The sequence below is a fragment of the Eptesicus fuscus genome, chromosome 25, assembly GCF_027574615.1.
Source record: "Eptesicus fuscus isolate TK198812 chromosome 25, DD_ASM_mEF_20220401, whole genome shotgun sequence".
In the NCBI taxonomy this organism is placed as follows: Eukaryota; Metazoa; Chordata; class Mammalia; order Chiroptera; family Vespertilionidae; genus Eptesicus; species Eptesicus fuscus.
In genome coordinates this window covers 318,497-344,014 of record NC_072497.1, presented here as the reverse complement: position 1 = coordinate 344,014, position 25,518 = coordinate 318,497, and the positions used below count along the sequence as shown (strand labels likewise).

At 56.1% G+C, this 25,518-nt stretch overlaps 2 protein-coding genes across 2 annotated transcripts in view; one reads left to right on the top strand and one right to left on the bottom strand.

Moving 5' to 3' along the window:
- Positions 1-2,051, top strand: part of TMEM266 (transmembrane protein 266) — a 33,329-nt gene extending 31,278 nt beyond the window's left edge. Inside the window, exon 9 of the mRNA XM_054713385.1 lies at positions 1,337-2,051. Coding sequence (XP_054569360.1) covers positions 1,337-1,932 — 596 coding nt within the window. The 3' untranslated portion in view covers positions 1,933-2,051. The remainder of the gene's footprint in view (positions 1-1,336) is intronic.
- A 5,875-nt stretch (positions 2,052-7,926) lies between these two features.
- Positions 7,927-25,518, bottom strand: part of ETFA (electron transfer flavoprotein subunit alpha) — a 45,956-nt gene continuing 28,364 nt past the window's right edge. The window contains exons 10-12 of the mRNA XM_054713400.1: positions 12,459-12,524; positions 10,156-10,236; positions 7,927-8,286 (exon numbers count right to left, since the gene is read on the bottom strand). Coding sequence (XP_054569375.1) covers positions 8,248-8,286; positions 10,156-10,236; positions 12,459-12,524 — 186 coding nt within the window. The 3' untranslated portion in view covers positions 7,927-8,247. The remainder of the gene's footprint in view (positions 8,287-10,155; positions 10,237-12,458; positions 12,525-25,518) is intronic.

The following is a 25,518-nucleotide window of genomic DNA, read 5'->3' as shown; positions in this document are numbered from 1 at the left end:
GTGTCGAGGGAGCATCACTGTGACACGAGAAATGATGGCTGGGCACGCAGGGGCCCGGGCCGCTCTGCAGAGGGAAAGGGCAGCGTGTGCTGCTAACGGTGACCCCGAGGCCAGGGAGGGCTCTGGGCGACACGTCCCGGGTGCACACACCACTCAGTGGCCGTCACAGGAGCAGGGCGGGCGCCCGGGGTGGGTGCCGCGGGCCAGGCAGGAGCAGCCTGCCTCTCAGCAGCGGGGTCACGGCCACACCCTCGCCGTCAGCTTGGCACCAATCCCTCTGAGAGCCGGGGCCGCCGAGTCCCAGGCACTGGGCCTGCCAGGTTCGCGGTGGGGTCAGCGAAACTTTCCTCCCCAACGTACTGGTCTTCAACCTCCCCGTCACTCACACGCGGTCTCCACCATCCATCACCGCGCCCTCAGCCTCCCACCCGCCCCGGCCAGCGGGCCTGCCCTGCCCTGTGCCACAGAGCTCCACTTGGGAGGGAAGACGGTGGCCCTGAAGGCAAGGCCGGCTGGAGGGGGAGCCGGGGCGGAGCCACAGGGCCAAGCCAGGGGGGAGTTATGGAGGCCAGCTGAGCGGAGTCGAGGGTGCGGGCTAGTGGGGCCGGCTGAGTGGTTACCTAGAAGGGGAGACACATTGCCGAGAGGTGGGGACCAGGGGGCGAGGTACTGGGCAAAACCAGTGGAGGGAGGTTGTGGGGCGAGTGTGGGAGCTGTGGGCCCAGCTTGGGGGCGGTAGATAAATGGTCACGTTAGAGTGGGGAGCTGCAGGGCAACGTAGAGGGGAGGTTTGGAGAGGGGAGCTAGAGGGGGGATCTGGGAACCACCAGACGTGGCGCTGGGGGCAGGGGCGGGCTGATGTGGGGAACCAGGGAGCCCACCTGGTGGCTGACGGGCGTGGGGAGTAGAATGGAGACTCTGGAGTAGGGAGCGGACCGGGGTGGGAAGGCAGAGCGGGGTTTTGAGGGCAGCTGGGGGGTGAGCTGGAGCGGTGACCTGGCGGGGGGAGGGGGCGATGAGGGCAAATGGAGGGTAAGCTAGAGGGTAAAGGAAGGGGATCCTGGGGGCGAGCTGTGAGGAAAGCGAGAGGGGGCGCTAGGGCGGCCATCTAGAGGGGTGGTGTCCACGGCCACACATCACTTGTGCTTGAGGATCCTGTTGTGTCAGACCGTGTTCCTGTGTGCACGTGTACACACACATGTACTCACACGTGTACGTTGTTTCCGGAACTCTGACTACTCCACGCCAAGAGCTGGGGGGGCTCAGACCCGCCCTCAGGCGGACCCCCAGGTCCAGTAGAGGCGCCGAGTGAGTCACAGCACCCCCCTCTCTGCAGACAGCGGCGTCCCGGACCCGGCCGTGTGTGTGGTCACCACGGCCGCCATAGACATCCACCGGCCCCACGCCTCCTCGGACCTCTTCTCGGGGGACGCGCCCCTGAAGCTGCGCAGCCAGGGCGCCTGGGGGAGCTCGGCCTCGGCCTCCGCCTCGGAGAGCGCGTCCTGCTCCACGGGCAGCTCCGCCGCCGGCGCCCAGAGCGACAGCAGCCAGACCCTCTGCTCCTCCCGCGCCTGCAGCTCGGCCCGCGAGCCGTCCTCTGAGCCCAGCCCCCCCCGGCCCCCGTCACCTGCCCCCCAGCAGCACGCGGCCGAGACCACCATCCAGGACCTGCTGTCCTCCCTGTCGGAGGACCCCTGCCCGTCCCAGGGGGCCTGGGACCCGGCCCCCTTGGCCCAGCCCTGCCCAGTGGGCTCCGCCCAGACCAGCCCTGAGCGGGAGCACCGGGTCAGCCTGCTCAACCGCAGGAACCAGGAGGCCTTCCCCGGCCTGCAGCTCCGGCCCCCGCTCCACTTCCAGGCCGCCCCCGCGCTGCACAGGTTCTCGCCGCTGGAGTCCAAAGAGCAGACCCTGCACAGGGGCCCGGAAGCCTAGCGCCCGGTGGGCTGGGGAGAAGGGCCGCCAGCCCGGCCCGAGGCCGCCCCGGGCCACACAGGGACCCAGGAGCCTCGGGTGCTGCCTGCCTCCAGGGAGGGGAGGCCAGGCCGGAGGACACAGGCCTCAGACCTCACAGCCCAGAGCTGGTGCCGCCGCCGCCGATCCGGGAAGGTGGTGCTCGTGGCCGGGGCTTTCAACCATCTTTACAAGAACCAGCCTGTGGCCCAGCCTCGGCCATCGCCTTCCTCCCCCCGGGAGCAGCACTGTGAGCGGGGCCGCCAGCCCACCCACGCCCCTCGTCCCGGCCCCGGGGTGGAGCCCACGGTCCTCATTCATTTCCGCATGAGCCTTTCTGAGTCTTTACGACGAGCCCTGATCCCCCTCACAGGACACGGGTGCGTTTGGAGGAGGGGGGTGTCCTTGGGGAGGGACGCCCTTTTGCACACCAGCTTTGTAATAAAAGCCAGCTGCCACGAGACCAGTTGGCAGGCGTTCTCCTTGGGTCGCTGGCCTCGGTGACGTTGGGGTTGCTGCTGAGACCCCACCTGGGGACCCCCCTCTCCGGCAGCCCCGAGGCATTCTCAGAGAGGAGGGCACCTGGGCCCAGGCCGGAAGCTCACACCGCCAGGCCTGTGGCTCTGGACTAGTCCCTCCCCTCATCCCCCTCCCCCACCCCCACCCCAGGAGGCCAGAATCCCCCTTCCTCGCTGACCCGGCGCCCCAACCTGCGGCTCCCTCCCTGGGATCTCGAACTGAGCGCCACCCTCAAGCCCCCATCGGGGCTCCCTCCTCGTCCACAGGCAGTCGCCCATCGCCCCAGCTCCTTGGCAGGATCAGCCCCTCGTGAACTGCTTACCTGCCCCTGTGGCCGCCCTCCTCCCTCCGTCCCTGTCCAGGTTGTTCTCAGTGTGTGGACGTCACATGCGCCCCCATCGCCCCCTCCGCCCCCGCAGGAGGTCAGGGTGTCCGCAGGCTCCGTGGCCCCAGGAGTCCCGATCCCAGGCTGCCGGCACCTGCCTCCTGCGTCCTGAGCCCAGAATCCTGCACAGGCCACAGGCGGGGCCGGCTCTGGGACATGGCTGAGCTGGAAGACGGGGTGGGGGTGGGGGTAGGGGGTTAGCACATGTGAGGCCAAGCACACCTGAGTCACAGGGAGAGGAGCAGCTGTTCCCTGTCAAAGGAATCTGTCCAGCTGAGCCGGTTTTGGGGTGTCACCTGAGGCATTCTGGTCCCCAACAGCAGAACGACAGCTCCCACTAAGCGTCCTACTAAGGCCTCCACGGGCTCTACTCCCCGGTGTCCCTGTGCGCTGGTGTCACTGCCTCCATTTGACAGCCCAGAGCCCCAGGCTCAGCGACTTCGGAAACGCCTAAGGTCACCCCGGTGAGGCGCGACGCTGGAGCCCGGTCCACCCCGCAGGGCTTTGGTCACATGGAGGGCGGAGGGCATGGCGTGACTGACCACCTCGCTGGCAGGAGCCAGCAGGGCTCGAGGAGTGGCCGCAGGCCCGGCTGGCCAGTGCCACCGCCCCAGCGGTCGGGGGGCCAGTCCTGAGCCGGAGGTGAGACCCCGCTGCCAGCGAGCACGCGCCGCTGTGGACGTTGTCTCCAAGGACAGCCTGGGGCTGCGAGGCCAGAGTCCCCGCTCCGCCTCAGGTCCCCACTGGAACGGGGGCCGCAGAAGAGCTGTTCGGAAGCTGGTGTCTCAGGGGTACCCGGCGCCGTGAGGTGCGCTCTGCGGAGCAGCCCGGTGAGAACTGCAGGCTCAGACCAAGGCGGGGGGAGGGCAGCGCGGTGGCCCCTGCGGACAGCCCACGGGCGAGGCTTAGCGGGCGCACACGAACATGCCAGGGCACCAGTGTGGCGCGGAGCACAGGAGTGAGAGGAAGAGCTGTGGCTGTCACGGCTCCCCGGGGGCCCCGAGGGAGGAGGGCCTGGGGCCAGCAGCCGGCAGGAGGGAGGTGACAGCCATGGCTCTGTCCTCCTCGTCCTCTGTGCTGGGCTCTGCAGTGGGTGGCTTTCCCTGCTCAGAGGGAAGCGGGTGCGGACGGTTCATTACTGTCCTGCCCAGGCACGTAGCTGCCTACTACCCGGGGGGGGGGGGGGGGGAACCAAACCCAGGCCCACCGGGCTACGTGCCACACTGCACGGGGCCAAGTGGGCACCTGGAAGGAAGCCACTGGCACCGCCCGGACAGAGGTCGGCCTCTGGCCCAGGCAGCTGCCCTCCCGCAGCCGCCCGCCCTGTGGGCCCTCCAGCAGGGCCCCCTCCCTGCCCAGCCTCAGCCCGGAGCTGAACAGGAGCCACTCCTGTGGCCAGGGTGCCCCCTGGCATGCCAACCCCGGCAGCAGGGGCACGGCTCGGAGCCGGCAGTGCTGGTGGCCAGCCCCGGCCCCAGCCTGCCTTCCCGAGTGCCCAGGGCCAAGGCCTCTAGCACCAACCTTGGCCTCCAGACCGAGTCCCTCAGGCCGGTGCTGCCCCAGCCCACGTGGTGCCACGTGCTCATCTCTGAAGGGGGGGCGAGAGCAGGGCCGCACCGTCACCAGGGCGCCCACAACGGCTCGGGCGGCGCAGCCCAGCCCGGGTCTCGGAGGACATTTCGGGCGGAGGGTGTGGGCCTCCCCCTCACGTGCTGCTGTGCCTGAGGGTGCGTCGGTGCCCAGGCACCTCACGCTGGGCCCAGCCCTGCTCCTGGCTTGCTCTCTGGCCCCTCCCCCCTCCTCCCCGCCGGGATCAGGCAGGACGCTGGCCCTGGGAAGAAGGCGCAGACTCCCCAGTGCCTGTGACTACCTGTCACAAGAGCTCAGGCCTCCTAGCCAGGCGGGGCCCCTCCACCTCCCGTGTGAAGAAGGGGTGCGGGGCCACGAGGCACAGCCAGTGTGCGGACCAGCTCAGCGTGTCTTCCCCGGCACGTGGCCCAGACAGGGAGGCCAGGCCCGGACTGGGGGGGCCCCGCGCCCCGTGGTCCTGGTGCTGCTGACCTGTCCACCTGCCTGCTGCGCGGGACACACTTCCTCCCGCTGGCGTTGCCGCCCCTTCGGAATCAGCTCGGCTTCTCCTCGCGCTCCTCCGCGGCGCCGGGCCCAGCCAGGCCGGATTCGGTGCCTCCCTGTCCTCCCCAGGAGGGACGTGGGGCCTGGCGTGCGGTGAGAGGGGACCGGCCGGGGCAGCACTGCTGGCTGGGGAACCGGGCCGGGGTCTGTAAGGGCTCAGCGCAGAGCCGGGGCATGAAGCTCTCAGAGGATCGCCACCCACCTGCCAGCATGTGTCCACAGGTAAAGCTAGAGGACGTCCTGCGAGAACCAAGTTCCATCTGCCATTTCACACGCGAGGACCGTGGTGTGTAAACGGAGACAATGAGAACCGGACCAGAACCCACGGGTCCTGGTGACCAGCCTGCTCCGCGCTCAGCCCTCTCTGGGACCCAGGCCCCGGCCCTGCCAGTCACCACGGCACCAGGCAGGAGGCAGAGCTGGTGAAGCCGGACAAGTGAGCCTCACCGGGGCCTGACGCGCCCCAATGCAAGCCCCACAGAAAGGAAACGCCAGCTTCCCTGCCAGTAACCCCCCCCCCCCCCCCACGGCCCTGCTTCTCCTGACAACCAGAGCATGAGGCCTGCAGAAGCTGGAAGATGGGGGGACGGGGCGGCGGAAGACCTATCTCCCTGGCTGCATCCTGTCCGTCACCGCTCAGAACGGAGGGGTGATGACACGCACCGGGCCGCTGCATTAGAGACGGGACGCACCAGCAGGGTCTCCGTGATAACACCGGCCAAAAGCTGTGGTTTGTGTTCCAGTTCTACCACCTGCTTTGGGACGGAGGCAAATCACCTTTTCTCCCGAGAGTCTGATCTCTCACAGGTTCCTACCCTTTCCACCTCGGACGTACTTGAAATAAAATTACTTTATAAACCAAGGATTATCAGCAACTCTTCTTCATTTGGGCTTCCCACAAAATGTTTTTTTAAGCCCAGGCATATACTAAGTGTGGCAGTATTTCACCCCAGCAGCTTTCTAGAAGGTTCTCAGGGAGGTCGCCTTGAGCGAGCCAGATCCATCTGCTATAATCTACGTCCTCTGATTTCCCAGCCTCTTAAGCACACGCTTATGCAGATCAAACAGCCCTTCAGGGGAGAGAGCACCCAGGCAGCCGGCCTCCCTCCCGGAAAGAGCAGGAGCACTTACAGCCGGTTCCACGCCCGGCACACGCCCAGGCGCGGCACGCTCCCCGAGCCTGGGGGAAGGGCCCCCCTCGGCCAGCCTCGCCCCAGCTCTGGACCATTTCCGGCCTCCCGGGACCCAGTCTGCAGCCAAAGAGCTTTCAGCCAAACCCATCCAGGCCCAGGCCCAGTCCACAAGGTTCCTGCCAAGCCTCCGAGTCACTCCCCTCCTCCCTCCCGATCCTGCACACTCCGCCGGGTGAGGGTCCCCCTAGGTCGGTCGCGGCCCCTCCTCGCGGCCTTCCTCGGGAACGCCAGTGGCTCCTGTTGCAGGAGGGAGGCGGGAACACGCACGCACTCCTGCCTCGTTACCAGGAGGCGGAGATGCCAGAGACACTGAACTTGTACAGTGTTTCACAGCGAGCGATCAGGACACAAACCAGCTCTCGGCGGCCCCTCCACCCCTCACGTGTCACTGGTCCCCTGGTCCTGTTAACCCCGTAACTGTGCGCACCTGCCTCAAGGTGGCAGCTGCCACCCCTTACTTCCTACGGCCCTGGACACCTGTCCATGCCTCCCTGCAGGGGCAGCCTGTCCTGGGGCTGCACGCACACAGCGTCCGGCTCCTGTGACACTCGACCTCAGCCATGCCTGTGGCGACTCCCACCCACTGCCTTCTGAGAGCTCAAAGGAGGCCATCAGGAGGCCGCAGGACAGCCAGAGCATTCTCTGCATGTGATTTTAAACATACTCTATAATAAAAGCGTAATATGCAAGTCGACCGAACGACCGAACAGCAGAATGACCGTCCGGACCAGACGACCACACTCGGACACACACTGGCGCCAGGCCAGCCAAGGCGGTGTGATGTGATTGGTCGGGGGGCCCCGCCCCATGATCGCCCTGCAGAGGGAGGCCCAGGCCACTGGCCAGCAAGGCGATCGATCAGGGGGTGGGGGTAGGGGTGCCTCCGGGATGGCCCCTAAGAGGGATGCCCAGGCCACCTACGGCATGGTGATCGATTGTGGAGCCCTGGCCAGGTGGGCGGGGCCTCCCTCTGCCAGTCAATCCATCCCGGAGCCCCGTGATCGATCACCACGTGATCGATTGCCCCACAGGGGGAGGCCCAGGCTACCCAGCCGGTGGCAACAGAGGGAGGCCCAGGCCACCAGCCAGCGACGCTGTGGCAGGTGTGCGGGTCTGGCCAGCGATCGCCCTGCAGAGGGAGGCCCAGGCCAGCCAAGCGATCGCACCTCACGCCTGTCGCCTGCAGAGGGAGGTGACCGGTGGTGGTGGTGGGCAGCGCAGATGGCAAGCAGTGGCAGCGGCAGGGCAGGGCCAGCTGCCGGCAGCCGGGCAAGGACAGCCCCGATAGGCCCTGATCGCCAGCCAGGCCTAGGGACCCTACCCGAGGGGTCCCGGATTGCGAGAGGGCGCAGGCCGGGCTGAGGGACACCCCCTCCCCCACACCCCGCACCAATTTCATATTTCGTGCACTGGGCCTCTCGTTTATAGCCCCCACCTGCCTCCTGTCAGAAAGCAGCCCCTCCTTCCCCACTCCCCTCCTTTACAGACACACAGCCCTACAAGCTGACAAAACCTCACACCAAACAGAAACAATCCAACTTCACCGGCGAGCACCTCCCGCAGGGCCAGGTGCCAGTCGGGGCCGGGACTTCCGCAGACAGAGGCTTAAGATGACAGCCGCGCCGTGTGGCTGTGCTTTAACTCCCAATTTGCCCATCCCGTTCCCTCTCTCAGCAGCGAGGTCCGGAGGGTTAGGATGGCGGCAACACTCACGTTCACAGACACAGCCCTCGGTGAACAAGTCAGGCAAAGAGAAAAATGAATTTTTACCACCTTTCTTCAGCCTTCTCTCTCTCTTGACGAAGCGAGGATATTTCTGGTAGTAGTTTTAAAGCTGTGGAAAGACTTTATTATATTTTATTACAGAATTAGAAAATTTCAAAAATAATTGTTTGGAACCACAGTTAAAAAGAAACATAATACCCCCATAAAAAAGCATTCTGGCACCTGTTAGAATTTTCCCCCAAGTTATGAAATGCAGCTTTCCAATGATTGTTATAATAGCCGTGAATATCTACGATTTCAGCGGAATACTCATAATTCTTCTTCTTCACACACGATCATGGCTCATTTTTTCTTTAATAGCTCAGTCATTTCAGGAACTACCTGCGAATTAAGAAGAAAAGTAATGAGGCCACTTGAGCCTCACTGTGACCTGGTCCCACTCCTCAGGAAACCCTCGGAGGCCACGGGAAGAGCGGAAGCCCTCCTGTGCCCGGTGCCACCCCGCCCCCCGCCGGGAGCGCTGCCCTCCTCCAGCCTCTCCTCCCACCCGGGAGAGACCCTGCGCGCGCACACGCACACGCGCGTACACACACACACACACACACGGCTGCAGGGCCAAGAGCCCACGCGCTGCCTTGGAGCTTTCTGGCGCATCAGAAAAGCGCCTCAGGAAACAGGAGCCCAAGGGCCAGCTCCCGGCACCCCCCCGCCCCGGCACCCCGCACGCCTGCCTTCCCTTCCCAGGCCACACCAAGTCTCGCTCAGCCGTGCCTCCTGCCAGCCTCCTCGGCCTGTTCTCCCGTCTGTCCAGCGCTCACCGTTCGTCACAAGCACGCCCTGCTCCGCGGCGCACAGAAACGAGCCGCGCTGACCGCTGAGGGCACCACTGTCAGCACCAGGCCCCGCAGGACGGGAGGGGCAGGGAGGGCAGGCGCCCGGGTTGGGAGGGCTCTTTACTAACCCTGAGTCTCCCCAGCTCAGGGCTGCAGCGGGAGCTTCAGCGCGGAGCTGCCTGAGGGGCTGCGGGGGGCCGTCACCCACAGCCGCCGGGTACACAGCCTTCCCCAGGCTGCCAGGGACCGCCCGCCATGGCGCAGACATCCAGCTGCACCCCCGGCGAGGAGCCCCCCAATCATTCAGCAGAGCTGCCTCCCACTAGGCGGGAGTCATGTGATCGTACCAAGTTCACTAAGGAGACTGCCCACGTGCTTCCCCTGAAGGGCTTGTCTGAGCCTCTGGAAGGCCGGCTCCCCACGGAGCTGACCACGGAGCTGGCCACTCCGCCCACTGCCCCCGGGCCGGGCCGGGAGCGCGCTGTGCGGGGCAGCCTAGGGCGGACCTGACAGAAAAGATGTGGGTGGAGAGAGAGACCCTCAGCCCTTTCTGGGCAGGAGGGCTTCCGGGGCACCGCTGAGCAGCGAGGGCCCCTCCTCCCCTGCGGGACACCCACCTCGGAGTGCAGAGCGCTCAGTGCACGGGGAGCACCAGTGCGGGCCCAGCCGGCCGGGGCCCACCTCTTGCTGGCGGACCAGCCAGCTCTGCCCTCGGCCGCAGGCTCGTCACAGGCCCAGCAGCTCCCAGCAAACCCCCTCCCCGCTGGATCTCCCCCCAGAGCCACCGTCCTGCGAGCGATCTCCGCACACGGTGACGGGAAGCTGGCAGGCAGGCCCTGAGGCACAGAGGGGCCAGGCCACGCAAACCAGCCTCCCAGTGCGGCCCCGCGAGCCAGGCGCTCCCCAGCACCGAAGCCACTCCCTCACGGGAGGACCGACGTGGAGGAGCAGCAGAGGAGAAAGGACACTCAAAAGCGAAGAGTGTGACCGTGGGAAGTCGTGTCCCCGCCCCCACTCGTCACGTCGGGAGGGGCGGCCTGAACTCAGCACAGCTCGCAGCGCGTACTTTGGGGACGGAGGCTGGACTGGAGCGCCCGCTCTCCCGGGAGGCGGTGGCCGATTCCCCGGGCGCTGATGCGAGTGTCTTTGCAGGACCTGCCAGACAGGGCTGCAGGCTCACGAGACGCCGAGACCCAGATGGGTATTATAAAGACATTACAGACTTCTTAAAGGGAAAATCACCATGCCCTGTGTAAGCGTCACGTGTTTATTGGGACTTCACCTGAAGCAGTTCAAAATTATGTCCGTACATGGCCATACCCACACACAGACAGACACACAGACACACAGACACACAATGTCTCCCTGAGCAGCTCAGAGGTGCTCGATGGCAGCACCATGCTCAGCGCCAGCTCACCTTGAAGAGATCGGCGACTATCCCGTAATCTGCCACTTGGAAGATTGGAGCTTCTGGGTCTTTGTTAATGGCCACAATGGTCTGTGAAAAGAAACAAGTTAGTTCTTTGTCGAGAAAATAGACCACGTAAACGGAGAGTTCTATGTTCCCTTCCCCAATGCCAAACGCACAGGACTTTATAGTCTGACTTACACCGGCCACACGACAGGTCATTCCAGGCCCTGAGGAGCCCCAGAGCGACAGGTCATTCATCATCCCCTGGGACGCCGGAGCTGGAGCTCAGTTAGTCCGGGAAACCACGCCCAGAGGAACAGCCACAGGAAAGACGGGGGGCAGAGACGTAAACCCGGGCTCCCCTCTGAGCCTCAAATCCAAAGTCACAGGACAAACGCCCTGAGGCACAGGCTCCGGTCTGGGTGGAGCGTCTCTTCCGGGCAGAGCCTGTGCCCTGCACCGGCCGAGGCGTGTTGACCGAACGCTGGGAAACCCTTTTCCTCGCCAAGCACCTGCAGTTCAATCATCTGAGAGCTTTTCATCCCTCTATAGCAAAGTTACTTTTTCTAAAATATTTTTTTAAATTGATTTCAGAGAGGAAAGAAGAGGGAGAGATAGAAACATCCATGATGAGAGAGAACCATGGATCAGCTGCCTCCTGCACACCCGCTACTGTGGATCGAGCCCGCAACCCGGGCACGTGCCCTGACTGGAATCGAACTCGGGACCCTTCAGCCCACAGGCCGACGCTCTATCCACTGAGCAACACCAGCTAGGGCTCAAAGTTACTTTTAAAGAAACAGCACATAACTGGGCAAGGAACCACAGAAATATTTAAGAAAAACGATTTGGGCTGGTTAGTTTTTCGGATTACTAAAACAACATTCCTGAATTACCAACTGTACACACGATGACAAAATCTGCTTTCACCCTAGAGCTTTCTATGTCCTTACAAATGCATGCTCTTCTTCCTTCGTTTTAAAAGCACAGATTGCATTCAGCCATCTCAATACGCATATTGTTCAAAGTGCTTTCCTTACATTGATTCGTTTGATATAATAACACATCTCATATTCTTTCAACTAAGTCACAATGCTAATTAAACTGCAGCTATCAGACTTATGAAAGCAACTGTCAGATCTAAGCCAATCACTCGGAAGTCCGTGCCAGAGCTTAACCAAAATGACAACCAGACTGTCGTGTCCCCACGGCAGACCGTGATGACAGGGCTGTGTCTTTCTCCGCTGAGCACCCAGCATGCCGGGCAGGTAGGCGCTGAATAAACATCTGCCGACTGCGTGGACAGGCGACGTCTTGGCTCAAGTTTACTGCTGTGGATTGTCCCCACACTGGTCCCCTCACTCCCGTTGCTCCCTTTTTGCTGGGGCGGGTACCCTCTAGTCCACCTCCCACCCAACCCAGCCCTGTTGCCATGGAGCGGGCACTTCCACCAGGACCAGCGGGGCAGGCAGTCTTACTTTCGAGGAGCAGGGCTCTGGGGCTGGCCGGGCTGGCCCAGCTAAAGCAGGGTTCACGGCTGCTGGTGGTGGAGTGTTCCCTTAACGCAGCCACAAGCGTTCCCCGCTGGCACTGCCGTTCCAGAACTCCGTAAAATCGGCTGGTTTGAGGCAGTGTGTTTAGTTACAGGAGGTGGTGCGTGTGTCCTTCCGAGGCAGAAGTTCAAGTTTTATTACCTTTTACATCCAACTTCCATCCGAACGGATAAAAGCCGGAGTGCCAGAAGCATCTCTGACGTCATGACAGACTCAGTTCCTAGTTCAGACTGGACACTGGGACGCAGGGACCGATGTCCATGCTCTGACAGACGCTCCCAGAGCCGCGGCACAGGCCTCCCAGAATGCCCCGCAGCCAGTGGGAATCAGGGTTCCCTCTGTGCACTGTATTTTAAAATGACTGCAGTATGAAGACCCTCCAACTCAAAATGTGTCCGTCACAACCCAAGAAGAGGGGCCTTTCTAATGTAGGGGGGACTCAGGGAACCAGGGTGAAGCAGATGCGGGGTCAGAACCGCATCGAGTTGTTTCCACCCCACATTCTCCACCCACAGGCAGTCAGAGCCGAAAGGAACCTCAGCACGTGCACTGGGCAGGCAAGGAGCTGAGTGCACACGGGACGCCCTGAGGTCGGCCGGCGCGGAGCGGGAGCGGGTCAGCCTTTTTCCAGGCACGGCGCTGCCTCTCCTGCACCCTCAGGTCCCAGGTCTACGAACGGCTGAACATCACGCGCCGTGAGATCAAATTTCACAAACAGGAAGGTTTATCCACTCAGCACTACTGCTGTGTCCTTACCTTGCTGTCTTTCATCCCAGCTAAATGTTGGATGGCTCCAGAGATTCCCACAGCGATATACAGCTCCTGAAATGAGAGAGGCCGCATCATCAATCTGTACTTACTAGTAGCCCTGCACACGAATCCGTGCGCCAGTAGCTCTCTGTGGGGCCTGGCAAGCATTCCGCCAGGCCGCTCACACTGCCTGCTCTTAGCGGCCACCCCTCTCCCCCCCCCGGGACTGGGGGACTCCAGAGGAGCTGAGAGGACTGGGTGCTGCCATCTTTGTGACGCAGTGATGGCTAATTTGCATAGTACCCTTTTATTAGATAGGATGTTATGTAAAAGGACATTCGTTAAGTTGTTAATCAAAATACACTTACATTCAGGACACCCAGGCCAACAAGTTCTTTTTTTTTTTTTTTCCAATTTTTTTTATTAAGGTATTATATGTGTACATATCTTACCATTGCCACCCCCCACCCCACTCCCATATATGCCCTCACCCCCCAGAGTTTTGCAACCGTTCAGGCCAACAAGTTCTAACATAAAGAAACTGTCTCACTAACCCTCTCCTAAGCATATTCGCAAAGCATCATGGGAAAGGGTCACAGTTCTGCAAGTCCTTCCGACACACGCATCCACATGAGAACTCAGCAAGTCTTCAAAGCCTCTCCAGGCCTAGCTGTTGGGCTCAGTGGGTAGAGCGTCAGCCTGTGGACTGAAGGGTCCCGGGTTTGATTCTGGTCAAGGGCACATGCCCGGGTTGTGGGCTCCATCCCCAGTGGGGGGATGTACGGGGGCGGGGGAGCCAATCAATAAAAAAGTATATTTTTAAAAAGCCTCTCCATGTGCATCAGAAATACTAAGGACATTGTTGATCCGTTCCAACAGTAAACGTCCATATAAATACAATCTAAATGAAATTTCCTTAACCCCCCCAAGAAGTGAATGCTGCTTGTTGCCGTTAACCATGCCCGGAGGAAGTAACAGGTTCTGGGCCAAACCAGCCAAGACAGGGCTCCAGGGCCTTCCGGCCTTCCTGACCAGCAGCACAGAGCCCAGGCCCTCACTGACCGGCCTGCAAACAAGGGCTTCTGATCAATACAAAAGCATTAGAGCCACAGCTGAGACGAGTCCTGGGTCCTGGCTGCTTCCTGCGACTGTGGCTCTCCGGCAGAAAGGAGGCGATGAGAGAACAAGTCGGTGCCTTCTCATGGCTCAGGAGGCATTTCTGCACTTCAACACGACAGCCGTGCGCACCGAGCCCTCCAGGGAGGCTGCGCAGCTCTCTGAGGACCAAGGCCATCCTGTGCGCACCGAGCCCTCCGCGGGAGGCTGCACCGAGCCCTCCGCGGGAGGCTGCACCGAACCCTCCCCGGGAGGCTGCACCGAGCCCTCCGCGGGAGGCTGCACCGAGCCCTCCGCGGGAGGCTGCGCAGCACTCTGCGTGGACTAAGGCCACCCCTGCCCTGAGGCACTTTCCCCACATCAGACAGTGAGTCAGAAAGATAATCTGGAGCGAAATGAGAGGCATGTTGGGGGAGAACAGCAGTTAAGGGTTTAAAAAGTGGTGAGATGAAGAAGGGAACAGGACAGAGGAAGGGGTGGTCCTGGAGAGACTGAAGCCCCCGCGGCCTCAGGAAGGAGGGGACCCGGAGGAGGGCGAGCCCAGGCCCACAGCAGCTGCAGCAGCACGGCCGGCCATTCTCAATCAAGGACGGGGGCGGGGGCAGCGGGGGAGGGCGGCGGGGGGTTAGTAACGGGCAGGGCAGCAAGAGGCCCGGGTTACTCTGAAATAGACAGCACTTCACTACAAACCAGGGCCGGCAGAACAAGGCACACACCCTCCTCCTCTGTCAAAACTGGACAAAGGCTGCAGCTGCAGACCCGCCCACAGACAGGGGCCGCGGTCTGCCCCGCGGCTGGGACGGAGCTGCCCTCAGGGTGGTCCCACAGAGGCTGCAGGAGCACCTGACACCGGCTGCGGGCCAGGCCCGGAACCTCGCTGCCCAGGTTAAACCCCGGCCCAGCCCTGACAGACCTGTCACTGGGCCGCTCTCTAGCCTCTGGGACCCAGCGTGCTGGTCTGAAAAGGCTCAGTTATGAGAATCCGACCTCACAGGTTCCTGAGGCTTGTCCTTAGCTTAGAGCCCAGCTTCCCGAGACCCTGGCGGCCACTCGAGTTAAGGTGCGGTTCCTCAGAGCTCCGTGCAGAGCTGAGCAGCGCGGACACGGAAGGACTCTGGAGGGAAGCGTGATTCCTATCCGTACATCTTCATTTGTAGGACAGTGATTTCCCGACAGATGGCAGGAAGAACCTGAGAATGGGGTGCTTCCCCTAATTCACACCAACGGTGGCACGGACCAGCAGGCTTGCAGGGCGGCCAGAATCCCCCGGGTGCAAACACTGTCCTTTCCTCAGTAGAAGCAATGTTAACGGCGACTTTACGGTGTCGATACTGTTCCTGTACCTTCCAGGTAGTAAAAAGACAACTCACTCATGCTCACAGTCTAACCACTAAGGTTAATAAAGCCTATATAATAAAAGGGTAATATGCAAATTGACCCCAACGGCAGAACGACCAGAATGGCCGCTGGGCCAGTCACTGTGAGGCGCACTGACCACCTCTTGGTTTCTTCCCCCGGCCGGCAGGCTCCGATCGCCTGATGGCCACCTGCGGCGGGGGCAGGGCCGGCGAGCGGGCGGGAACATAACTCTCGGTCCCTTCCCCCGGCCGGCCGTCAGGCACTGATCACCCGATGGCGAACGGGGAACTGGGGGTGGGTGGCGGCAGGGGGTGGGGCCGGCTGCGGGCAGCTGGGGAAGATGGCCCTGATCGCAGGCCAGGCCGAGGGACCGTACCCGTGCACGGGTTTCGTGCGCCGGGCCTCCAGTAAGACAATAAAAACCTGTACACAATCCAGGAGACACTGGAGTGTGACTGAGCGCTGGCCTTGCGCAGCCCGACCCTGAGGGGCCAGAGGCCTTTAAAGGCAGGAAGCGGACGCCCGCTCTGTCATCTCTGCCACGGGACCCCCTGTGCAGCGGTCCCGGCCCCCCTGCTGCCACGGTCCTCCGGCCAAGGAAGCTCCCAAGCAGGTTGAACTGGTCCAGCTTGAGGACAAGCCTACACGTCTGAGAAGCGGGAAGGGGCCTGGAATGAAATCTGAATCCCAGTAGAGCAAGCACATGGCGGCGAGTTTGACACGCGTGTGCTAGAGGAACCCAACCCGGCTGCGGAGCCACGGGGTCAGAGTGTTCTCTGGCCGGCGACGTGGGTTTGGGCTGCGTCCTTCAGAGGAGAGTACTAGCTTCACCCCTGCCTCGCCCTGACCTTGTGCAGACCTGCCCTCCGGGAGCCAGGGCGGAAGCATGAGGGAAAGCTGTCGTCTGCCTGCACGGCGACTTCTGCCCAACACCGCTGTGAAATCCAGAAGACATGCACTGTAATGTGAGCCCCGTTTAATTTTAACTGTTCTACTAGCCTCATGAACGTAAAAAGAAGCAGGTCAAACTAATTTTAGTCAATTCCTATTCAGACTACCCACGCCCCTAACGGGAGCTGCCAGACAGCACAGATCCGAGGTGCAGGGGCAGGAGCGGGGGAGAGCCTGCGGTGAGTGCGCTCACAGGGGCCGGTGGAGCCTGGTGGGAAGGAGAGGAGAGACAGGACGCCTCGAGCCCGTGCCTGTGCTGGTCAGAACAAGACGCTCACAGGGCACAGGGCGTGCTCAACGAGAACCAGCACGGAGGTCGGAGGTCGGAGGTCGGCAGTGCCGCACGCTGTAGACCAGCAGGCGCAGCAAGATCAAGCACGGCAGGCACAGGTTCAGGGCGCTGCGCCATCACAGAACACCAAGAGCGGTCGAGCGCTACTGTCTAATACAGCAAACTTACACTGAAAAGAAACTACCACACTTTTTCTCTAATAAGTTATATTTTTTCTTAAAACTCTAGAACCTGAAAAAAATATATTCTTAAAAACTCACACTTCTCAAAAAAAAAAAAAGGGGGCACCTAAATAATCTGAGTCAATAAATTAAAAATTTTAAATACCTGGAACAAAATACAAAAAAAAAAAAAACAAACAAAAAAGAGAGCGAGCGAACACAGGTGTCCCCCTTGTAATCAACTGCAGTCCAAAAACATTAAATGGAAAATTCCAGAAATAAACAGATTTCCCAGATTTTAAAAATTAAAGTGTAGCTGACATCCGATATTATATCAGCTTCAGGTGTACAACATAGCGATTCACATCTCTGTGCCTCACAACGTGAGCGCCGTGGCGAGCCCACTGACCTTCCATCGCCACACAGTCACGGCACTGTTAGCGGCTATGCTTGCCGTCCCCATAACTTCCTTACTTTACACCTGGAAGCCGAACGTCCTAATCCCCTTCGCCTCTAATTCACAAGTGCTGAGGGCCGGGATGAAATCTCACGCTGTTTCCAAAACACCTTCAGATGATGTACTGTCCTGACGATCATACACACTTACCTATCCAAGTTCTCATCTCAGTAGCCGCTTACCAGTACCTGAGTTGCGTTTTCTGTTTTAGTAAGAACTCCACTTGTAGAGTTATCTTTATAAGGTAACTTACTCAACTCCTACTCTAATACCATATATTTCAAGTGAATAAAGTGATTCATGTATTAATATCTTACTGTGCCTAATTTATCACAGGTATGTATGTACGGGGGGAACCGTGTACAGGGTGGGGCAAAGGTAGGTTTACAGTTCGAGTTCATGAAACAGTTAATTATTACTATTGTTTATCTTCATCTGAGGATATGTTTACTGATTTTAGAGAGAGAGGATGGGGGGAGAGAGACAAACATCGATGTGAGAGAGAAACATCGATCGGTTGCCTCCCGTATGCACCACAACCGGGATCAAATCCATAACTTTTTCGGTGTACGGGACAACACCCCAACTGCGACAGCCAGGCCACAGAGTTTATTCTGGTATTATATTAATTACTAGAGGCCCAGTGCACGAAATTTGTGCACTGGGGGTGGGGGTCCCTCAGCCTGGCCTGTGCCCTCTCGCAGTCCGGGAGCCCTCAGGGGATGTCCGACTGACGGCTTAGGCCTGCTCCCCAGCAGTTGGACATCCTTAGCGCTGCCGTGGAGGCAGGAGAGGCTCCCACCACTGCTGCTGCACTCACCAGCCATGAGCCCAACTCAGGGCTTCTGGCTGAGCGGCGCTCCCCCTGTGGGAGTGCACTGATCACCAGGGGGCAGCTCCTGCATTGAGCATCTGCCCCCTAGTGGTCACTGTATGTCATAGCAACCGGTTGTTTCCCTGTTTGGTCGATTTGCATATTAGCCTTTTATTACATAGGATTGTATTACTTTCTATATGAACAACTGTAAACCTACTTCTGTCCCATGTATATAGGGTTTGGTACCACACTGGGGGTCTGTGGATAAAGGATGACGACCATGTAACAGAAAATGTGGGATGCACTTAATAGTAACACTTAGGATGACAGAAAATTAGTGAGCTAAGATCTCGACTCAAGGAATTTGAAAATGAGCAAGTGTAAGAAACCATTTCTTCAGTCACTAGTATCTATATCTATATATATAAAAGCCTAAGCGACCGTCAGACCAGTAGCTATGACACGCAATGACCACCAGGAGTCAGACGCTCCAACTGGTAGCTATGACGCGCAATGACCACCAGGGGACACTCAACTCAAGAGCTGCTGAGCTGCAGTCACTTGGCAGCTGCGGTTCTCAGGTGATGCACTCAGAACCAGAGAGGAGGGAGCCCAATTCCGGGGTGCATCACCCAAGAACCGCCCTCTTGCAATCCGGGACCCCTCGGGGATGTTGGAGAGCCAGTTTCGGCCCGATCCCCACAGGCCAGGCCGAGGGACCCCACCAGTGCACAAATCCATGCATCAGGCCTCTAGTAACTAAACAAAGAAGGTCAGAGAGAAAGGGTTCAGGTCCTGACTCTTCCACTCACCATCTGCGTTCTTGGGAGTTACTTAACCTCTCAGGGTGATTCAACTCATGTGTGAGAAGGAGGTAAACACGAGCAGCTGATGTGATGATAACATGATAACATGACAACATGCGTGTCAAGCGCTCACGGAATGCTACAGAGTGAGTGCTGTTAGTGCTGTCAGCGTCACTTAATGATCACAGGACCTTACACTAAAAGTTGTAACGACAGCCACCCGTCATATGAATTCCACTTTACTTGAGTAGTTTAAACTATTAGTCTCTCAAAGAAATTTATTACCGTGACAGTTCTCCTGGGATAATGTACTGGAAAAATGTCATTGATTCCGGTTGGTTCCTTTTTTGAATTAAAAAAAAATTTTTAAATTGATTTCAGAGAGAAAGGGAGAGGGAGAGAGATAGAAACATCAACGATGAGAGAGAATCATTGATTGGCTGCCTCCTGCACGCCCCTCACTGGGGATCTAGCCCACAACCAGGTCGGGGAGGAGCCTGCAACCGAGGTACCTGCTCTTGATTGGAATCGAACCCGGGACCCTTCAGTCCCCAGGCCGACGCTCTATCCACTAATCCAGTGGTCGGCAAACCGCGGCTCGCGAGCCACATGCGGCTCTTTGGCCCCTTGAGTGTGGCTCTTCCACAAAATACCACCTGTGGGCGCGCACGTACAGTGCGATTGAAACTTCGTGGCCCATGTGCAGAAGTCGGTTTTTGGCCTGGGCGAGTCTATTTTGAAGAAGTGGTTCTAACACTGAGCCACACTCAAGGTGCCAAAGAGTTGCATGTGGCTCGCGAGCCGTGGTTTGCCGACCACTGCACTAAGCCAAACCGGCTAGGGCCTTTTTTGCATTTTTTTAAAGGTAAGCTATAAAGTTATAATTTCTGCCCAACTTCCTAGACAGTGGTGGTGGAATGTGGGGTGAATTTCTTTATAAAATTCTAACACAATCTTTGCACAGGGATACGTATCCCAGATACACATTATCAAGACATTAAAATGGTCATATAAAAATATGTAAGAGGTAAAATTTACACAAGTTTATGATATAAACTCATGCACTGACTCTTTTCTGGAATTGGGACAGTGTTCTGCCTGCAGAAACTTCAATCTGCTCTACTTTAAACAAAGTAGAAAGATTTAAACATTTAGTTTTTTGTTTACATGAAACATGAATTTGAGTGGAGCGGTTAAATCTGGATCTGTAAGAGCAGAAAGGCCAAGCCAATATTGCTTCATCTCTTTAAAAATCAGGTTTAAAATTTCTACCAACAGCCTCCCTTTCTAAACAGAGTTGGGGAAGGAATACAAAAAACGACATTTCTTCGAAGATGAAAATTTAAAGACATCATAAGCAATTCTAACTGAAGTTCAGAGATCCAATGTTCTGTTCTCAAAAACAACACCTATCACTATCTCAGACTAGACAACACTTTTACAAACGGCAAGCTCTCTCTCAACCTTGCTTACCCAGAAGACTACAGAGGCATAGCCTTCCACAGCAACTGTTCCAGCTAAAACATAACACACACACACAGGACAACTGCCAGGTTAGGAGTTAAATGGAATTTATTACAGCAAATAATGAATGTCTTTTGAGGAGTAGATTAACCTAACTATACTGTCTAATTACTGCAAGTCTCCTGCGCATTAATATTGCTATATTTCATCTTGCTGCTCATTTAAAAGGACAGATTGTTTCTTATGTTTGCCAAACTGTGTTTAAGTCCCTTTTCTTTCTGGAAGAGGCCCCAGAATGCAGAGCACAGCGAGCTGCGGCTCTTTCCTCAGCGCGCCCTTCCTGCGCTGCCCTGAGCTTTACCCACAGGGCCCTGACCCACACTTCGGTCTGAAGCTCAAAGCCAGTCCCATCCATCAAACAGCGCTCCTGGCGAGGACAGCACTCAAGACGGCACGTTAGTGTAGGAAGCGGTTATAGGGTTCAGCCTCGGACTGACCTGTGGCAGGGTCACAAACAAGTTCCTTTGGAGGCAGACCCCTCCCAGCAGAATTAAGCCTGATCCTGTAACTGCTCCCTAGATCCTTCCTGGGAAGCTAGTGGGCTGTGGGAGGGGCAGCAAGTGCTGCCAAAACAAGTGAAACTTACAACAACATTGTAAATTACCTTGTTTGCCCCTGACTATAAATAAAGCCTCAGCTTTGCAGTCTGGATCGGTTCTGTGGCCTCAGCCAGGCACAGAGAGATCCACCCAGGCTCCCAGCTTCATGAATCTATTTCTGCGTCTTGTTTTCTTTATTTCTATTATTTTCTCAATCCCTGGCCGCCTCCATTTAGAACCGGTTCGTTCATCTCTCTTTCCGCGCGGGACGCGGTAAAGGGAGATCCCCGCCATGTCTGGCCCCCGCCGCATCAGGCCCCGGCACGTTAGTCCTCAGTTACACGAGCTGTCTCGGAGATGCCAGCAACCACACTGCACTTTATATACATGACAGCAATTATGACAACCACTCAAAGGAATGGGTGTTATTCCCATTGTATAGATGAGAAGGCACAGCCTCAGGCAGGGTGAGTGAGTTGTCTAAGGATATATACGCGTAGTAAAAGGCAGGATGCTTAACCCAAGTTTTTTTATTTTAAAATCAGTCCTTTCTCTACTATACCACAATAGCTCATATTGTGACAGTACTGGTAGCTTTCACTGAAGTCACTCGTCTATTAAAAGTCTAGAATATATGTTTTTCTAGAGAAAAATCTCTGGTTTATATATAAAAAGTATCATCCATTCTAGCTACCCTAGATGCTGTCCCACGTTACTAAGGCACCAGTGGTCCATTACCTCTGGTTCCGTACGCTGGACAGGGACACACGCTCCACCCTGCAGACTCCTCTCTCTGCCGGTCACTGTCAGCGGGACACTCCTTACCCAGGCCCCCCCACGCGCACCAGCGACAAGGCCGTCACGGAGACGGACTCGAAGAGGCAAGACGTGGAAATTACTGCTTGTTGACTGTGGTGGATGCTCGTTTTAATTCCTGTCCCTGAACTGAAAACCGGCTAATACTTCAGACTGAGACCTCTGCCCTGGCCGTCAGTGAAGCCCACACCAGTGACTGCTAATGGGAGTCAGAGGCAGCGGCAGAGGCAGAGAACACTCCGAAGGAAGGGAAGGGCGCAGTCCTGGCCCAGCCCCGGAGGGCTCTCCGGAACGGGCCTCCCCAGGCGTGGTGCTCATTAGGCAGAGAATGGGGACGGGGTTAGTCAGACACGTTCTGAAACCTAACTCACCCTGGGAAGGAGCGTCTCCATCCTCTTCCTGCTGATCACTCTCCCCAGCTCCCCGGGGGCACGCCCAGAGCAGATGGCTGCTCAGAGGCTTCAGCTCTACTTCACTATTGTTTCCGAAATGTAAACTTAATAACCCAGTCGCTCAAATACAAAGTTAAAAAGATCTTTTAAAAAAACACGGACATTATATTGTGGCTCACAACTCAAAAGTTTAACTGTAACTCAGAAAACATGAAATTTCAGCTCTTCACCTTTTAGTACTGTTTTTGAATTATGGGTTTTGATTACATAGGGTGCATAGGACCTGAAATAAGGTTTTCTTAAGAGAATTTTTTACAGTAAAGTATAATTTTTAATATTGAACTATTTTGCAATTAAGTGCTTAGTATTAACTTGAGCTTCTACATTATTTCACAGATTTTTCAGTGTGGGAAAATATTCCCCAAGTACACTTAGAATGAGAGAAAGCCAAGTATATTATTAGATACACTAGAGGCCCGGTGCACGAAATTCGTGCACAGAGGGGGGGGAGGTGTCCCTCAGCCCAGCCTGCACCCTCTCCAATCTGGGACCCCTTGAGGGATGTCTGACTGCCCATTTAGGCCCAATCCCACCGGGCAGTCGGACATCCCTCTCACAATCCAGGACTGCTGGCTCCCAACTGCTCACCTGCCTGCCTTCCTGATTGCCCCTAACCGCTTCTGCCTGCCAGCCTGATCACCCCTAACCACACCACTGCCAGCCTGATTGATGCCTAACTGCTCCCCTGCCAGCCTGTTTGCCCTCAACTTCCCTCCTCTGCCGGCCTGGTCACCCCTAACTGCCCTCCCCTGCAGGGTTGATCGCCTCCAACTGCCCTCCCTTGCAGGCCTGGGTCCCTCTCAACTGCCCTCCCTTGCAGGCCTGGGTCCCTCTCAACTGCCCTCCCCTGCTGACCATCTTGTGGTGGCCATCTTGTGTCCACATGGGGGCAGGATCTTTGACCACATGGGGGCAGCCATATTGTGTGTTGGAGTTATGGTCAATCTGCATATTACTCTTTTATTAGATAGGATAGAGGCCTGGTACAGGGGTGGGGCCAGCTGGTTTGCCTTGAAGAGTGTCCCAGATCAGGATGGGGGTTCCCTTGGGGCATGGGGCGGCCTGAGCAAGGGGCCTGTGGTGGTTTGCAGGCCAGCCATGCCCGCTGGCGACCCAAGCAGAGGCCCTGTTATCTGAAATTAGTTACTTTCTACAATTGAAATTTTGTAGCCTGGAGTGGAGCCAAGCATCCTGCTCACTCCGTGGCCGGCAGCCATTTCAATTGGGGTTAATTCACCTTCTATAATTGAAACTTTGTAGCCTGGAGTGGAGGCCTAGGCCGACCAGGGCAGGTGGAAAGCTTGGCTTCCTCCGTTGCTGGGGAAACCTTGCTCTCTGTGGCTGTAGCCATCTTGGTTGGGTTTATTTGCATACTCGCTCTGATTGGCTGGTGGGCATAGGGAAGGTACGGTCAATTTGCATATTACTCTTTTATTAGGTAGGATTGTTGAAATTATTCAGATTAATTTATATTGAACTATTTGGGTAAATGACACCAAAATACTTAAGATATATAACCAAACTAGTGCAAAGCTTTGCATTTCAGGTTAAATAAAAAGTTTGACTATCAAATATTTTATCATTACGGTTTCCCAAGTCAGTTAGAACATGCTAGATCGTATAGACCAGCATAGAATTCTGGCGTAGTAAGGAACTCTGAGGTCGTCTAAGCCATCTCTACACTTACCAATGAGAAAAACACCGAAGGCCCAGGAACAGCTCACCAGAACCGGCTTCCAAGTACTCTCTTCACTCACCATGCTGCTCCCTTCCCAAAATTACTAGGAAAAGTAGGCCACTGCTTAAGCACAGCCTTTCTTGATGTTTAATTTAAAATTATGATCAGCCCTAGCTGGCTTGGCTCAGTGGTTAGAGCATCAGCCTGCGGACTGAAGGGTCCCAGGTTCGATTCTGGTCAAGGGCACATGCCCAGGTTGTGGGCTCCATCCCTAGTAGGGGGCATGCAGGAGGCAGCCGATCAGTGATTCTCTTGCATCATTGATGTTTCTATCTCTCTATCCCTCTCCCTTCCTCTCTGAAATCAATAAAAATATCTTTAAAATAAAGAAATAAGTAATAAAATAAAATAAAATTATGATAACTTCTATGCCAAGGAGCTCATGAAAGCTACAAAGTAACCCGAAAAAAACAGTTTGGAGGTTCCTCAAAAAGCTAAGCACAGCCCTAGCCCCTTCTGCTCAGTGGGTAGAGTGTCGGGCCGCAGACTGAAGTGGCTCAGGTTCGATTCTGGTCAAGGGCACGTGCCTCGGTTGTAGGCTCAATTGCTGGCTCTGGTCAGGGCACATGCGGGAGGCAACCAGCAATGTGTCTCTCTCACATAGATGTTTCTCTCTGTCTCTTCCCCTCCCTTCCACTCTCTCTAAAAATCAACGGAAAAAATATCCTAGGATGAGGATTAACAACAACAAAAAGCTAAATATAGAATTACTATTTGGCCCAGCAACCCCACTCCTAGCAGTAGAACCTAAAGAACTGAAAACAGGGACTCAAACAGATACTTGTATGTGAATGTTTACAGCAGCATTATTGACAATGGTTAGAAGGTGAAAACAAAACAACCCAAGTGTCTGTCAACAAATAAATGAGTAAACAAAATGTTTATGGAATATTATTCAGACATAAAAAGGAATAAAGTTCTTACACACAGTATAATACAGATGAAATCCGAAAACATGCTAAAAGGAATAAGACAGTCACGAAAGGACAAATAATGTATGATTCCACTTTTATGAAATACCCACCAGCTCAGGCAAAATCACAGAGACATACAGGGCTGACCAGGGACTGGGGTGGAAGGGAGGAGGAGCTACTGTTTAATGGGTATGGAGTTTCTCTGTTTGGGGCGACGAAAAATTTTGGGAATAGTGATGATGGTGGCACAACAGTGTGACTGTTATTAATGCCACTGAATTGTACACTTAAAAATGACTAAATGACATATTTTGTTAGATTTCACATCAATCAAAAAGTCATTAGAAAGTTAGAAAGCCCTGTCAGAAAACTTCACACAATTCTCCATCTTTAAAAAACATAATTCTAGAATCTGGTGTTTTTGACAATTATGAAATGTTATTAATACAATGTTTAAAAAATGACAACAACAATAAGGGGAAAAGGTACTACAGGATCTATGTGAATTCTCTGTCCTATCTTTGCAATTTTTCTGTAACTCTAAAACTCTTCTAAAAAATAAAGTTTATGGGGGGAAAAAGCCAAGCAGATTTGTGAAGTTCAGCCTAAGTTACAGAAAGATTTCCTTTTAGCACCTTCTAGAGTTATAAGAACTTCATTAAGTTATTAAAGTATTCTTTTGTACAAGATGTTAGTTCTCGTATCCTGGACCCTACAGTGAACAAAGGGATGGAATTACACTGAATAAACATCTCCTTCTAGTTCACGTCTTCTGTTCTCAGACATTCATGTGCATGATATCTGAAGCTATTCACGAGAAAGTAAGTTAGTTTTAATATGAACCAAAATACAGTTAGAATAATAAAAATCTAGACTAGTTCTATTCCTTTCAAGGTACCACACCCAGGCAGCTACAACGGAGAGTGTCTGTCTCCTCTTACTGAGTTTCATGTCAGCTGTTAAACTGGATTGACAAGAGAGGTCAATATATCTATCACTGGGATGCTTTCAAAATTACTATATGTGTAAAAGAATTCAATAGACTCTCCAAACTTACAAATTTTAACTTTGTATATAAAGTGGTAATGTATCAAAATTTTACTGACATAGTCCTCTGGAATAAA